The sequence below is a fragment of the Aythya ferina genome, assembly GCF_964211825.1.
Source record: "Aythya ferina genome assembly, chromosome: 2".
NCBI classification, from domain to species: Eukaryota; Metazoa; Chordata; class Aves; order Anseriformes; family Anatidae; genus Aythya; species Aythya ferina.
In genome coordinates, this window is record NC_140297.1 from 45,489,451 (window position 1) to 45,504,267 (window position 14,817).

At 38.7% G+C, this 14,817-nt stretch overlaps 1 protein-coding gene across 1 annotated transcript in view; it reads right to left on the reverse strand.

Moving 5' to 3' along the window:
• CPNE4 (copine 4) overlaps nucleotides 1–14,817 on the reverse strand; it is a 226,720-nt gene that overhangs the window by 173,783 nt on the left and 38,120 nt on the right. The window contains exon 2 of the mRNA XM_084511725.1: nucleotides 6,266–6,453. Within this exon, the coding sequence (XP_084367851.1) occupies nucleotides 6,266–6,445 (180 nt within the window). The 5' untranslated portion in view covers nucleotides 6,446–6,453. The remainder of the gene's footprint in view (nucleotides 1–6,265; nucleotides 6,454–14,817) is intronic.

The window sequence follows — 14,817 nt, forward strand, 5'->3', positions numbered from 1 at the left end:
TGCTCTAAGGACCTGAGATAACTGTGTGGTACAAGGCAGACAACTAAGACTGTCAGCTCCAATCATAAATAGTAGGCCCTTGGCCCCATGCTACCATTAAAAAGAACCCCATTGCCCTAGTTTTCTGATGAAGGTCTTGATCACTTCAGTTAAAGACCCAATTCTTCCCCATTGACTTTCATCAGCCCAGATCTGCATAAGTCCAAAGGCATTTTCAATAAATCTATTGAAATATTTCATTTAAAACTTGTCCTTAGTTTTGGTCAGAAAAAATGCAGGTAGGATTTTCAATTATCAGACCCTCCCTACAACCAGAAGATAAGAAACCCCAACATGTAAATCAGAAGTTGCTTCACAATGAGAGGAGCTAATTTCACGAGAGCTGTTGAGTGAAAGCACCTCCCTTCCACTACATCATTCATAAGCTGACATAAAACATCTAATCAGGACTTCATAACACTTTTTTTTTTTTTTCCAGAGAAAAATCTGCATAATCTGGTATGTTCATCTTACTATTATCTCAACCTTACAATTTAATCTGTACAGGATGTCTGTTCACCAAGTTGAAATCTTAACATGAAAAAAAACATCTAGAATCTGCTCTAGCTAACATTAAAAACCATAAAAATAACATAAAAAAAATAATCCCCAAAGCCACCAAACATCCAATAAACCAATTCTTTCTGATGCCTCACAGCTCTTTAAAGCACAGGAAAAATCTCAAATTACTGCTTGAAAATCTCTATGGGAATATAGTAAAAGCTTTCAGCGTTGCATCTCTGAAGTATTTTGAAACAAAAGTGGTTCATTCAACCAACCATCCAAACTAATCTACGCTCCTTGATGGGATAGATATACTTAATCTTCAAAATACAGGACGTTACAGTTGTCACCTAACGCAGTAAAAGATAAAAATGCAAAATTGTATTGAGAAAATGAATAGGGATTTTCAGTGTCCCCTCCAACGCAGGAACAAGGAACTTAAAATGGATCAGTAAGTGGCAGTTTCAAAAAAATAAAATAAAATTGCAAGTAATATTACCTTATTCAACAACTACAGAACTGTATGTCCCAGGGTATTGCGAAAGCTTATTTTTTAAATACAAAAAAAAAATTTTTTAAATGATTTGAAACTGAGTTATGGAAATTAAATCTACTATTGCTAGTTACAAAGGCATAAACAACCCCTTGAAGAAGTTCCTGAGCTGGAGACTGGCAGAGCAAGTTGGAAAGACACTTTGACATTTCCCTGATCTCACACACACTTCTTCACTGTCACCAACCAGCAGATGCGAGGCAAGGGTTAGACCAGCCTTAAAGCTGGCTCTGTATAGCTACTGCTGGGGGTAGCTCTTTTTTCTGATAATTAAACCTTTTCCATCCAAAGGCTTCATCTATTAGTCTGTTCATCCATACGAACTGAAAAAATATATATATAAAACATCAAATAAATACAGCAAAGAATATATATATTCTCTTCAGAGTGCTTTTGTAATTATTTTGGAACGGTTCAGTAGAGTCATGGAACGTGTCGGCCCACAGACTCCCCTATTTCATGGCTCGTTGGCTTCTGTGGTGGGCTGTAACAGCCACAGATGGATAACACAAGAGAGACTTTTGGGTATCTATGGAAACAAGTAGCAGAAGTCTGCCTCAAGGTCTTCTCTTCAGATCCTTCCCCCATGCTAGGAAGGGGCAGGGAGCCCCCCCCCCATCTTCCAAAATGCAGAGGAGCAAAAGGAGGCAGCAGACACTCGGAAATCTGGAGCTGAGGCAAGTGAGGAGGCAGAGAAGGAGGAGGAAAGAGAAGAATGCTAGAATTAAAGAGAACTAAAGGGAAAAGCAAAGTTGAAGAGCAAGACAGTATCCTTCCTATAGCTTGATTCCTAAGTAGCCTATTCAGTAGACTCCACTGGTATTTTGTGTGTTAATCAGTTCAATGCATTTCCAAGCCAACTTCTCTCTAATGTTTGCTTACACGAGGGTCCATGCAGCTGTACTGGGTTAGTGGTCAAAGCAAAAGAAAAGAGTGAACCAGTTTCCTCTGGGGGAGGTGCAAATCAAACCAATCCTTGAAATCAAGTGCCGTGCTAAATGACAAGTCACTGCCTTATATCTTGAAAACATCAAGATGAAAAGTTGTGGTTTTCCCCTATGCGCTTCCATCAAAACTTGCTGGGTTTCATTGAATTTGTGACTTCAATCACCGTTTTAATGAAAAAGTAAATAAAAATCTATTTCAGTAAACAAAGCTATCCATCCAACAAAAATCAGCCCATTCCATCAACATGAATTTTAGCAACCGCATGCTGTCTTCGGTGCTGTTTTATTTCCTCTGCTCTTACTTCAAGATTAATAAAAACTTAGAAGAAAAAAGCAAGAATGCCTGTTGACTCTTTAAATACACAAGGTAGCAGATACTCCATGTCCTGCTGCAGAAAGCTCTAAGAATACAGCTACAGGAAACCCTCCCTGATTTCCAGACATGGTTATTGTCGTCCAAAGCTGCCCTTCTGTTTTCATAGTCACAGCCAACATATTCCATCTGGTTACATCAGGTTGTATTACACCTCCTGATCTCATGGAAACCTCGTATGATGAGACACAGCTCAGCAACATACCCGATTTTCGGAGTAACACGTGTACTTGCCATATGCAGATAACAACCTGTGAACAGGGCCAAGCTACTTTCTCAGGAACAATAAGTTAATGACAATTTCCGCGCTAGCACATCTCAGATGAAGACTACAGCCCAACATGCAAATTAACATTTATAACACAAGCACATTCACACTGCAGGTGGGTAATGTAATCATTGGAGAAAATTAGTTTATCATCATATACCTTTGCCTGACTCCAGTACCCCATCCAGCTATTCCCCATCCTGAAGCTTAGTTCAGTAATTAAACTCGAATTAATATTGAAAAACAGCCATCAAATGATTCTCCTAAACAATTAAAAGCATGCCACATTTGGCCATTCTGCAACCATAGCTGCCTAAAACTAAGGCCCAGGAGAGCCAAAATTCAACCCTGGATCAGCAACTTGTCTTTTAGTAAATACGGATAGTACAATCTCAAATTCTGTTACATCACACCCTGTCATCTCAGGCTGAAAATGCAAACTTCTTGCAAGAGAAAGAGCAGATTGACCCCTTTCCTGGGAGACACAATATAGCATTTTAATTCTACATTGGTGGAGACAGCAATTTCCAGGCAGCATTAACATGCATACAGAGATAGGCGTGTGGGGAGCTGTGTGCACACTGTGCATGAGCATGTTTGTTTTTAGGGAAACATCTACCCAGACAGGAATATAAAAAAAAAAAAAAACCAGCATGTATATCTGTGCCAGAACTGGAGACAATACTGAGGCTGCTTTGAGTACTCGTGTCCTGCATGTGCTCCTAATGCTTTCACAGCTGTGCAGTACCATGGACACCTTCCAATGACTGTTCTTTGAAAACCAAAAGAAAACAAAACAAACCCCACAGCCATGTTATAGAAACTACACGTGCAGTTTCCAATATCTGAAAACAGCGCCTACCCACTCTACAACAGCACAGATATTTTCATTCTCTATTTATACGTGTGGGTGACATAATTTATACAAGCGCACACATGCACATACGGCACTGCAGAACTGCAAAAAAATAAAAATAAAATAAATCTTTCTCCCACAGGGACAGGCTGCCATGTTTTGTCAAAATTTTCCCAAATATGCACAGATTCCTCACTTTCAGCATCATCTGCTTCTGTAGAGTGAATCCACCAATTCACCACTTCCTCGCATCTCTAGTTTCATGGGCAGTGCGATCTCAATAGGTTAAAACCACCAGCTTCAGCTGCCTCTGGCCCATTTGGGGCTGTTCAGGCCATCCTTACCATCTTCCATACATTTCTACAGCACCTACTTGCAAGAGCACAACCACATATAGACCATAACCTGTATTTCAGGCACTTTCAATCCAGCTGCTCCCTATTCAGAAGCCCTTAATGTATACTGAAATTTTGCTGCAACCCATTTGAAGACATGAAACCTATAAGGGCTTTACAGTGTCTTTAAGTTCACAACATCTTCATGAATTCATTAAATCCACAGATACAAAACTCTTAGGTTCCAATTCTCTTTGTGTTGTCATTCAGTAACTTCGGCATTGAATGTATTCACTTTACCAGTAACTAGATTTTTTATTATTTTTTTTTTAAATCATTAGTCTGTCTACAGTCTCAGGTCTTGCTGGATCACTGATTGTCATCTGCAGATGATTCTTCCAGCCAAATTATGTCTTCAGATATACCTGAGTGACTCTGCTCAATTTAATTCAGCAATTGGAACTTAATTAAAAATTCTGTTGAGAATGTGAGGGCCAGAATAGGAAATGGCTCATCATGCCAGAGCTGTATTAGCTTTGCAGCACTGATAGGAACACGAACTAATAAAAACTTTTTGTTCATACTAAAATGAATACCCTGGACTTTCATTAGACAGTAGGAGCAACTGCCGTAAGATGACAATCGTATCAGCAAGCAGATCTGTTCTGCAAGAATTTCTCTATTCAAGCACTTTTCAAATTAAAAACCACATCAAATGAAGGGAACCTCCATTGCAACCTAAAAATACATAATTTAAATCTACTTACCCTCCCCATAACTGTCCAGGGAGAAATTGTGTGAAATGTACTCAAAGTTATTAGTTATTCGGAGAACTGAAATGGCCCCAAAAGTTTGGATCTGTCCTTTCCAATCAGGAGCATTTCACTTATTTTGACATTTAATTCACTACTTGTTTAATTCCTACCACTTGAATAATTCCATGTAGCATAGCTAAATGCTCCTTTCTGCATGACTAGCTAAAATTCCTTTTTTTTTTCCCCCTACAATTATATCATCTTATATTTCAGTTACATGAAGACAATGAATTTCTCCTATGAAGAAAGACTGAGATAGCTGGGGATGTTCAGCCCAAAAAAGAGAAGACTCAGGGGCGACATTATGCAGCTTTAGCTTAAAGAAGGCTTATAAAAAAGACAGAGAGCAACTTTTTGCTGAGGAAGACAATGACAAGTGGGAATGGCTTTAAATGCTTTAAATTAAAAGAAGGGAGATTTAGACAATTACTTTTACTTAAAGACTTGTTTTCTACAAGAGACCTACCTAATGCTTACACAGCAACAAACTGAGAAAAGAGCAAGACTACAGACAAAACATTGAAGTTTGCTCTGCTGGTGCTGACCCTGCACTGGAAAAATTTCAAAGATCCACAGATCAAAACCACACAGTTGGAATAAGACTGCTGAAATCTGACAGACTTGGTTGAACATGCTAAATTAAAACACACAACATTTTAGGATTTTCCTTTCTACATATATTCACAGGTTGTTTTGCTTTTTTTTTTTTTTTTTTTTTTTTTTTTTTACAGAAAACTGTTGTATTCTGAATGCTGAAACTGTTGAAAAGTGAGGAATAAATACTCACTCAAAAAGAGAGAACTGGATTTGACAGATACCTTGTTTTCTCATGCATATGCTCCATAAAATTTCATGCCTTTTAGCTTGATTAACCACAGACATTCAAGTGTAACTTTTAAGTAAAATAACCACCAAGATTTCATTTAAAATCTAACATTCAGTTTAATGGTCTTCATTAACAATTTGAATGTTTCTAGGACATCCTGTTTCTATTTATCATTCAAATGGTTTCTAAGATTAAAATCTCGTGTTACCTAAGATTAAAATCGGTGTTATTTTTTTTCCTATCAAACATGCAATCTAAAATACAATGCAAATTGATAAGGCAAATGCATTAGCTTTTGCTACTAACTTCAACTATGAATCCAACTGCAATGCTCAAAATTTGAAAATCAAACTGCTGTTGTTGAATTCCATGCCAACTGGTAATAAATACTCCTCTCTTCCACAGCATTTTACTTCTTTTGATTGGAAAGCATGTTATAATGGTCACTATCATTCTCTCTGCTGTTATATAGCTTTTATGAAACGAGAATGTCTAGAGGGAAAAGTTTTATGATGCTTTATACTTTAATCATCTTAATTTTTAATAGGGATTCCAAAGAGAAGTTCAAAGTATCATTAAGAATCTGATTCAAACTGTTAGAGTCAATGGAAAATCTATCGTACAAGATTTTGCCACAGGCTTCCAATTGCTTTTTCTCTTTATTGCTCGTGCTATTTGAATTTTGTCTCAGTTTTGTTATGCCATTCTAAAGCATCATAAGAATTATTTTCATTTTATTAAACACTCACCTCAAACCACTGGCCATGTGACTGCATTTTAAGGATGACACAAGGGTCTGGTTTGGAGAGGGCATCCCTATCTGATATGCCTTTGCATGCAACTCGCAGCTCCACTTTAGTCAGGCATGGGCTGTTAAAAATTCCCAGGGTATTGGCTGCTGATTCATAGATGTTGCTCATTTTCTTCATTCCTTTTCCTGTAAGGAGAGAAAAGGTCCATTTAGAATAGTGCAGGCACAGTACATCCCTTCCATCCATGCAGATGTCAGCACAATGTTCTGCTAGCCTATAAGACTCTGCCATTGTGAACAAGAGGGGAAAAAAAAAAAGAAAAGTTTCTATGGAAGAAAGGAACACATCATCCTGTATTTTCCAAAATAAGCCAACTTCAGAATGAAACTTTCCACCATGCCCCTGAACTTCGGGGGTGAACCATGAACTTGGCATACAGCCTTGTTCCTGCTTTCAGGGCCACATTTTCCCTGGCAAAAGGGCAGACAGTGGTAATTCTGGATTTCTCCTGAGAGTGCCTTATTCTAAGGCTTCATTAAATTTGTTCAGCACTCTTGCAACCTGCAGGAGTACACCTAAAAAGCATGCATTTCACCTTGCACAAACTCTGTATGTAAATTCAGCAGGTCTCTTTCATATCAATCTTAACTTCCAAGATACATTTTACTCTCTATTTCTATGCTTATCACTGAGCATTACTTCCTCCCAAACCCAAGAAACCAGTCTGGATTGATGGTCTAAACAGTAGGGCAGGATATTTATGCTGACAATTCTTGTTGTTATACACTGTTGGCTCTTTCTAGGTCGGAAACCATTATTATGTGATCACACACAGCTCAAACAGTGGCAACCTCTGGCCTTGCTTCATTACAAATGCCACACCACCACAAACACAAGTGTTGCAGCTTGAGCCTTTACTCAAACAGAAACAACAAAAGACATTTTTAACACAGAGTAAAAAAAAAAAAAAAAAAAAATTAAAAAATCACTACATGTTCATTTCTCATCAACAAAGACTCTGGGAACACCTCAATTGGCTCACTCATTCTGAGCTTCCCAATCTGGTCCCTAACAAGAAGGCTTAGTCCCTTATCACACCTCTCCTCCCACATTTATAAGGGCTGCAAAAGATTAATTTCATGCTTTTAGAGGGCAGGTTTATCATACCAGATCATCAACAATTTTTTGGGGGGCTGTTTCCAGCCTCCTCACTGTCTCTTCCACAACACCAGAAGTTAATGACTTTTTTTTTGTGCTCAGAAGTTAATGACTTTTGAGACTGTTTTGATAAAAGTTAAATCTTGGTGTTTTGGAAAAGAAATTAAAGTTTTCTCTCTGAGAATTTATAAAATCAAAACAAAAAACATCTTCAAAAAGTCCAGTTTCCCTGTGAGTTACAGAGGCAAAATTTGAAAGGTATTGGTAAATTCAGAGTAAGCCGACTTTGCAATGCAGAGTCAACATATAAGAAATACAAAGAAACTTCGGGAATTCAAGTTTGAACAATGAGTCAGACAATCTGTTCTCCATGCAGATGAAAGAAAAGCATGTTAACTATTTACAATTCTTCAAGCCCATCCAAATTTATACAGCAATTTACCCTACAGCCACAGTCGGCTGTGATAACCCTCACCCACACTGTTGGATTCAGTATGTTTCAAAGTCAAATGGGTGTGGATGGACTCTAACCACCCTCTCCAGCTCAGGACCTATGGGTGTATCTCCTTATGGTAAAATTGGCTTCTTGAAATGTGAGCCACCACCGTCATAGTTTCCCACAGCTGAAGATCACAACAGCCTCCTTCAGCCCTCTCCAGTTACCTGCAAATTCTGCCACCCAAACTGTGTTGCTTTGGACTTGCCACTAAGAAAAAAATGTGACCAGGAAAAAAATAAAAAATATAAAAAAATAAAAGGTAACAGCATTAAGCTGTATTATTAAGCCCAAAGAGAATAGTCTGCTTCTGCACTGTGTATTCCTATATGCTGGTTTTGCTTCTCATACATTTTTAGCTGAGACTCTTGAAACTGCAAATAGACCAGCATCTCTCAGATCTTGAAGTCTTTCCCATTTTGTGCTGGGTCAATTCACATGAGTAATGGCAAGACTGCAGTCCTAGCCTGAAGGCGATAGCATACACAGGGGAACTAGGCTCTAGCCTAATCTGAACCACTTTGATAAAATCATAAATTGAGGAGCAATGCCCTGCATGCAAGAGGGACCTGATATCTGATATCGCAGCTAAGCACCACAGTAAGCATCTGGGCAAAGTGCTACCAAACCTGTTGATTCAAAACTGCATTCGTGAGACCAGTTTTTATCTTTTTGTTTGCCGCCTTTTTTTTTTTTCCCCAAAAAAGAGGACAGAGAAAGGTGGTGGCAACTTTGCCAAAGCCACTAAAGGCTGCTATTTAGCTAAAAGTTACATAAACAGTTATATGTATTTTGCTAGCAAATTTTCCATTCTGTTTATTTAATATATATTTCTGCTTTTTCATTCTATTTATAATATGTCCCTGCTACGTGATGTCAGGTACCTGCATCTCCATCAACTGGGATTTAAAAAAGTTAGAAACTGAGGGGAGGGGGGGGAAGGACTGTTGTCTAATTATTCGTCATACTATAATCCCATCTCCTTCAGAAAGCTGTTCAACAAACTCATTCCACACATTTACGAGACATTTTTACATGCTGCCCTTTCCAAATTGAAATCCATTTGAAAATCGGGTTAATTCTGTCTCATGCACATCTTCTATCATTAATGAAATGTCATCCTTTGTGCAGAAATAGGTTGATGATTTAATTAAACCGGATGATTTCAGTACTAAAGAGAAGGGGGGAAAAGTAGCAGAATGAGGTGGAGAGATATTTTTCTTCCTCCCACAATAATTATACACTGTTTTTTTTGGAATGGTGGGTTAAGTATAAAATCATATTTCTTTTTATCACTAAAACTATTACTTCATCTTTTACAAGTTCTAAATTTATCAACGGAAAAGATCAAGCCATAGTCTTATTCTTTTGTCCCATTATATTCTTTTAATATAATCACCAGTTTGGGCTGTTGCACTGATGTCATGTTACCAGGAAGTTGGGAGCCTGGGAAATAGATTTTGAGCCTACTGAAAGTGACTAAAAAAAGTATTATTTTACGTAAATATAGACAAGTTAGAATGCATAAGATATTTTTTTCCCCCAATTAACTACGTACATTATTGATGGAGAAATAAATTATTCATCTTTCTTTGCTACAAGCTCTTCCTTCTTCGTTTCATTATAAGTGCCTTATTCTTTCAATGTCCACATGGCTTTAGAAGGCACTGATTAAGCACTGTATCTGTGAGAGGAAAACTATAGCATAGCTAGGAAAAGAAGTGAACAAAGTGATCGGTCACATACTACCAAATTTCCAATTCACTGCTCCATACATTCTTTCATTTCCCGTTAAGAACAGGAAAGCAGTGTATCACCATGTGCTACCCACACTTCACCTCCCACACAAACTCAGTAGCCAGTGCTAGACTGCATGGAACAAGGATGCAAGATCAGGCCTTATGTTTTCACCTCTCCAAGGTGAAACATCATGGAAGAAGGTAACACCAATTGAAAAAAAAAATGCTTTGCCATCTTGAAGTACACTGTACTGAAATCTAAAAATGTATTACATTAACAACAACAAAAAAGTGTGAAAGACCTTGATGTACCCTATGGAATATGAAGAAAAAGCAGGGATCTTGGAAGACAGTTCCAGTCTCCCAAAACTATTATATATCTGACATATTAGAGCCATTTTAGTAGAAAATGATGCATTCTTCTGATATTTTTTATTTGATTCATGGAAAAGCTGTTTCAGGCAGGGATGAATCTGTGGGTAAAGTTGCACCCCTGGGGTTGACTGTCCAGAAAGCAGCTTTGGGACAAAGGACCTGGGTGTCCTTGTCGACAATGACTTGAGCATGAGCCAGCAACGTGCTCATTTGCTACAAAAAGAAGGGCAACAGCTTCCTGGGCTGCCTTAGGCAAAGCATTGCCAGCAGGTCAAGGCAGGTGGTCCTTGCCCTCTACTCGGCATTATTGAGGCCACATCTGGATGTCTATTTGTGGACACCCTAGTACAGGAAAGACATGGACTTATCGGACCAAATCCAGGGCCATCAAGGCAATTAAGGGACTTGAGCATCCGTCATATGTGGAAAGGCTGACAAGCTGGAACTGTTTAGCCTGGAGAAGTCAAGTCTCAGGAGAATCTTAATAATATGTATAAACTCCTGATGGTGAGAGGAGTAAAGAGCAAAGCCAAATTCTTTTCGTTGGTGTCCAGTGACAGGACAAGAAGCAATTGGTACAAACTGAAACAGGAAATTCTGATAAACAAAAGAATATATTTTTACTGTGGTTGAACACTGGAACAGGCTGCTCAGAGAAGCCGTAGAGTCTCCATCCTTGGAGATACCCAAAATGTCTCTGGACATGGGCCAAGCAACCTGCGTCAAGTAGAGGTTTACAATAGGTAATACCCAGAGGTCCTTTGCAACTTCTATTATTCTTTGAATAAACAGAAAACAATGAAATTGTCAACCTTTTAGTATACAGACTTCCTCTTTGAAATGTTGTGTTTCCTGGGTTTAACACAGGTAGGTTCTTTTCAAGGTAGGGCCCCTTGACACTGAAACCATATAGAAAATGAAAAGACAGACATAAGCCAAGTATTTCTGGTAACTGAGAGCCCTCCAACAGCTTCTGTGCTTACATATTTCATTAAAAGCAACAGCACAGAAGTCCAAAAGTTTGTTGCTGAGTAAATAACTGGATTACACTGAAAAACATTATTACACATTTGCCAGCTACCTCTTTTTCCTTTAATAAGGTCTGAATGGCTTAAAGTTGAGTCACGTAGTGCCTAACGAAGGTAAGGATCTCTGTGATGTGAAATATAAACAGTATGTGCTTCTGCTCCAAGATCTAAGAATTGTGAATAAAGCTCACACAAACACACACATCCACCTTGTTACAAAATGTTGATCCATGCACATCTTTGGAGAACCTCATCACAAAATTACAACATGGCTCCTTAGACTCATCAGGAAATAAATTGACGATATCTGAAGCTGGATATCAGCTTTTCCCCTGTCCAGTTTGTCATTTTGCTGTCCTACACACGCACCATAAACATGCAATCTCAGGAAGCACATCTGATTGCTGTCTGAGTGAAGTATGGAGCACCTATGGTACCTTGTGAAGAATCAGAGAAACGTGCACACTCAGCCTCACCTCCCGTTCAGATAATAAATGAGAAGAGAATGAAAATGATGGTGAGATTTAAGGCAATAACTAAATGCAGAGCATTTGAAAACAGGGCTTGTTATTCAGAAACCCATACTCCAGAGCGAAGTACACACAAATGGATTTTGGGACAGGAGCTTTTCCATTACCGTATGTTGAGGGCTGTACCTGAATCATTTGTTTTACTGGCATCCTGGTCAGGAAATGAAAATGAGCCAAGAGCATCAGTGTGCTTCTGCACAAGTACATTGCAAGACACTGCTCCCAAAAAGGTAAATAATGTCTATAGAATGTAACTGTGGTAGGAAATAGTAGTGATAGCTATATGAAATATAACTGTATTAGTTCTAGGAATGAATAACCCCCTTCAATACACGGCAAGGCCTAAAAGCACTGGAAGCTGTAGCACTAGCTGCTCTCTACTTCTTTCTACTTACAAATTATATGCAGAAAAGACATGCAGAATTCAAAACACTGCATGTTTTGGAGCAGCTGAACTCTCTAGATACTTAGTGCTCCATGGATTGCAAGAGATGGAAAACCACTCGTCCACCCTAAAAATTGCAATCCTTGTAGCACTAGAAAAGCAATTTCCTCTAGTTCCATTTGAGATTCTCACTTTATGTTACAGCTCTAGCAAAATCAAGGTGACATTCCTTTTGAGGTAAAATAACTAGCTCTAATTTACAGGTAGAATCTGAATAAGTAAAATGGCATTTCTGAAAGTATACTAAACTTTCTATTGTGTTGGATCTGAGATCCACAGAAGTCAGTGAGAAAAGAACCCATTCATTTCAATAAAGCAGCTTTAGCAATATAGTGCCCCAAGTGATCTTGTCTTTTCCCTGTGTAGTTTATCATTTGGCAACACAGTAATGAAAAATAATCATCAGGCACAAAAGGTTCAAGTACATCAGCACTGCCTCTTGGGGCCCGACTCAAGCTCCACTAAACACATTCCTTGGCTTCAAACGTCCATTTCTCAGGCCTTAAAGATTTGATGTGCTTCCATGATATCTCCCATTACGATACGAGACCAGGTTACACAAATTACAGTATCAGCAAGATTTATAGAAAAGGATGAAATTTTACTGGGACTCTGGGTAGAAAAGCTTTTACAAATTTCTTCTGTTTAGCTACCTGTTGAACTGCAGTAACATACAGGCCATTGACCCCTTCAGGGAACGATTCCAACTGAGATCAGCAATCCTTTGTCTTTAAGAAACATTATGGGATTGGAAAGTCCCAGTCCCACTGAATTACTTCATGAGGTATTGGCACCAAGGCTTCCTGGATCATGAAGAAGCAAAGTCCGTTCCTTCTTGTTCATCTGTGTGGCTGGAGAATAAACTTTCTGCGAATGAGCTAAGATGGGAATTCATATTGCTCATGAGGTTCTGATTCAGCAAACAGATTAAATTAATATTCCATGCGCTTACTCAGGAACTTGCTAAAACACCTGGTTGGTCCAGAGCTGAAGATAGGCAAGTGAGAGCCCAGAGCAATAACACAGAAAGCAGACCTAACTTTATTGTGACTATTCATCAATGATTGGAAACCACTGATCAGCCACAACAAGCAGTTCTCATTGCCCTCCACTCCCGCTGTAAGGCAACTTTTTTTTCACCATAACATTTTTAAAGCATAGGGGTTTCTGTAACCTGTTACACTGTTTGACCAGTCTTACTGTGAAGTATTTTTTCCTTATGTCTATTCCAAATTCCCTTGCTGCTTGCTGTAGCTGTGACTGTTGCCTCATGGCCTTTGTGCACCTCTGGAAACTTGCTTCTCGCTATCGTTCAATACTATCTTAAAACATGAAAATTCAATTACTTATCTTTGACCACACTCTCCTGATTATCAGCCACATCTCTAATCACTATACAAGAGTCTCCTCCTATCAGTATTACAAACTAATGCTGGTCAACATCAACTGCCACGTAAATTGCTACTGAAGTTTAAATGATCACAGCTAATACAGACAAAATGCCAGCTGTCAAAATTAATTTGAATATAAATTTTTGTATAATGAGAAGTCAATAGGTTAGGTAGACCCCTCCACAGGGTAGCTTGTGCAATTAATGATACAATTTTTCCTCCCTCCCTTTGATTCTGACTCATACAACAATTAATGAGGATTATATAAAGTTACAGCTACCAAAGTTTGAAAGATCCCTTTGCAAAATGAGCAATAATAATAAACTCAGCAAGCAAGGAGTATCTAGAGAATCCACAGCAGTGCTATGGTGAACAATGAGACAGATCTGATAGTGTAAGTAATTTACTTGGACAGAAGGGGAGAAGGTTCAGAACAATGTGCCAGCAGTGTAAATGGAAATATACACACACTGACAGTTCAAAAGGACTCATTACCATAGAACCAGCTGCTTCGGTTTTAAGGGGATAACAGAAAGTCACAGAACAGAAATTGAGACGTCTAATGTATGACAGGACAATGTACAGAGTTGTGCTGCACCTATACAAATGACTTTGTTTCAGTTAAGGGAAGGGAAAACCCCACAAGACCTGGAGCACTGGGACATATCTGAATGTGCTCATTTCTGGCTGCCCTGAGTAGTCCCCACTGAAGTCAAATTGACTTGATGCCATGCAAAGGATCTATCAGAATCAGTAGCTAAAATACTTGTATTGTGTACAAATTAATCTAGGATTCTCCCTTGTTCCTTTATGACATGGCTAACACCACCTGTCACCTCTTCCTTCTCAAAATTCTCACTGCCTTCCCACTTCCACTGCTGTAATATGTAGGAGAAAACTCAAAATCATTAACATGTAAGACAGGAGACTGAGCAGATAGGAGAACAGAATAACTTCCCTGGGGATACATGCAGACAAAAGCAGTCCTCCGCTACAGGAAAGCAGGACTGATATTTTTTTAGTGGACAAGTGCAGAGACCTTTTTTTTTTTTTTTTTACAGAATTAACAAAACTCTACATTATTTACATTCACTGTGTTTGTATCAGTCACCAGCTATCTGCCTCTCCCATGACCAGGCTAGCTCACTCCGGGCTTTTTTGTTGTTTATAAAATGGCATCTTCTAAGCCAGTGTAGTGTCTTAACGTGGTAATGGAGTAGATTTTGTTTGGAACAGTGTAGAAGCCAGAGAGAAGACAGACTTATTTGTATCTTGACACACTAACAGCTAGCCCCTCAGCTGGACTCTTATTCTCAGTCTTGTTTCTTTAATAACACCCATCCACATCCCTCACTTACAACTCAATACTGTCAAACAGAAGCATTAA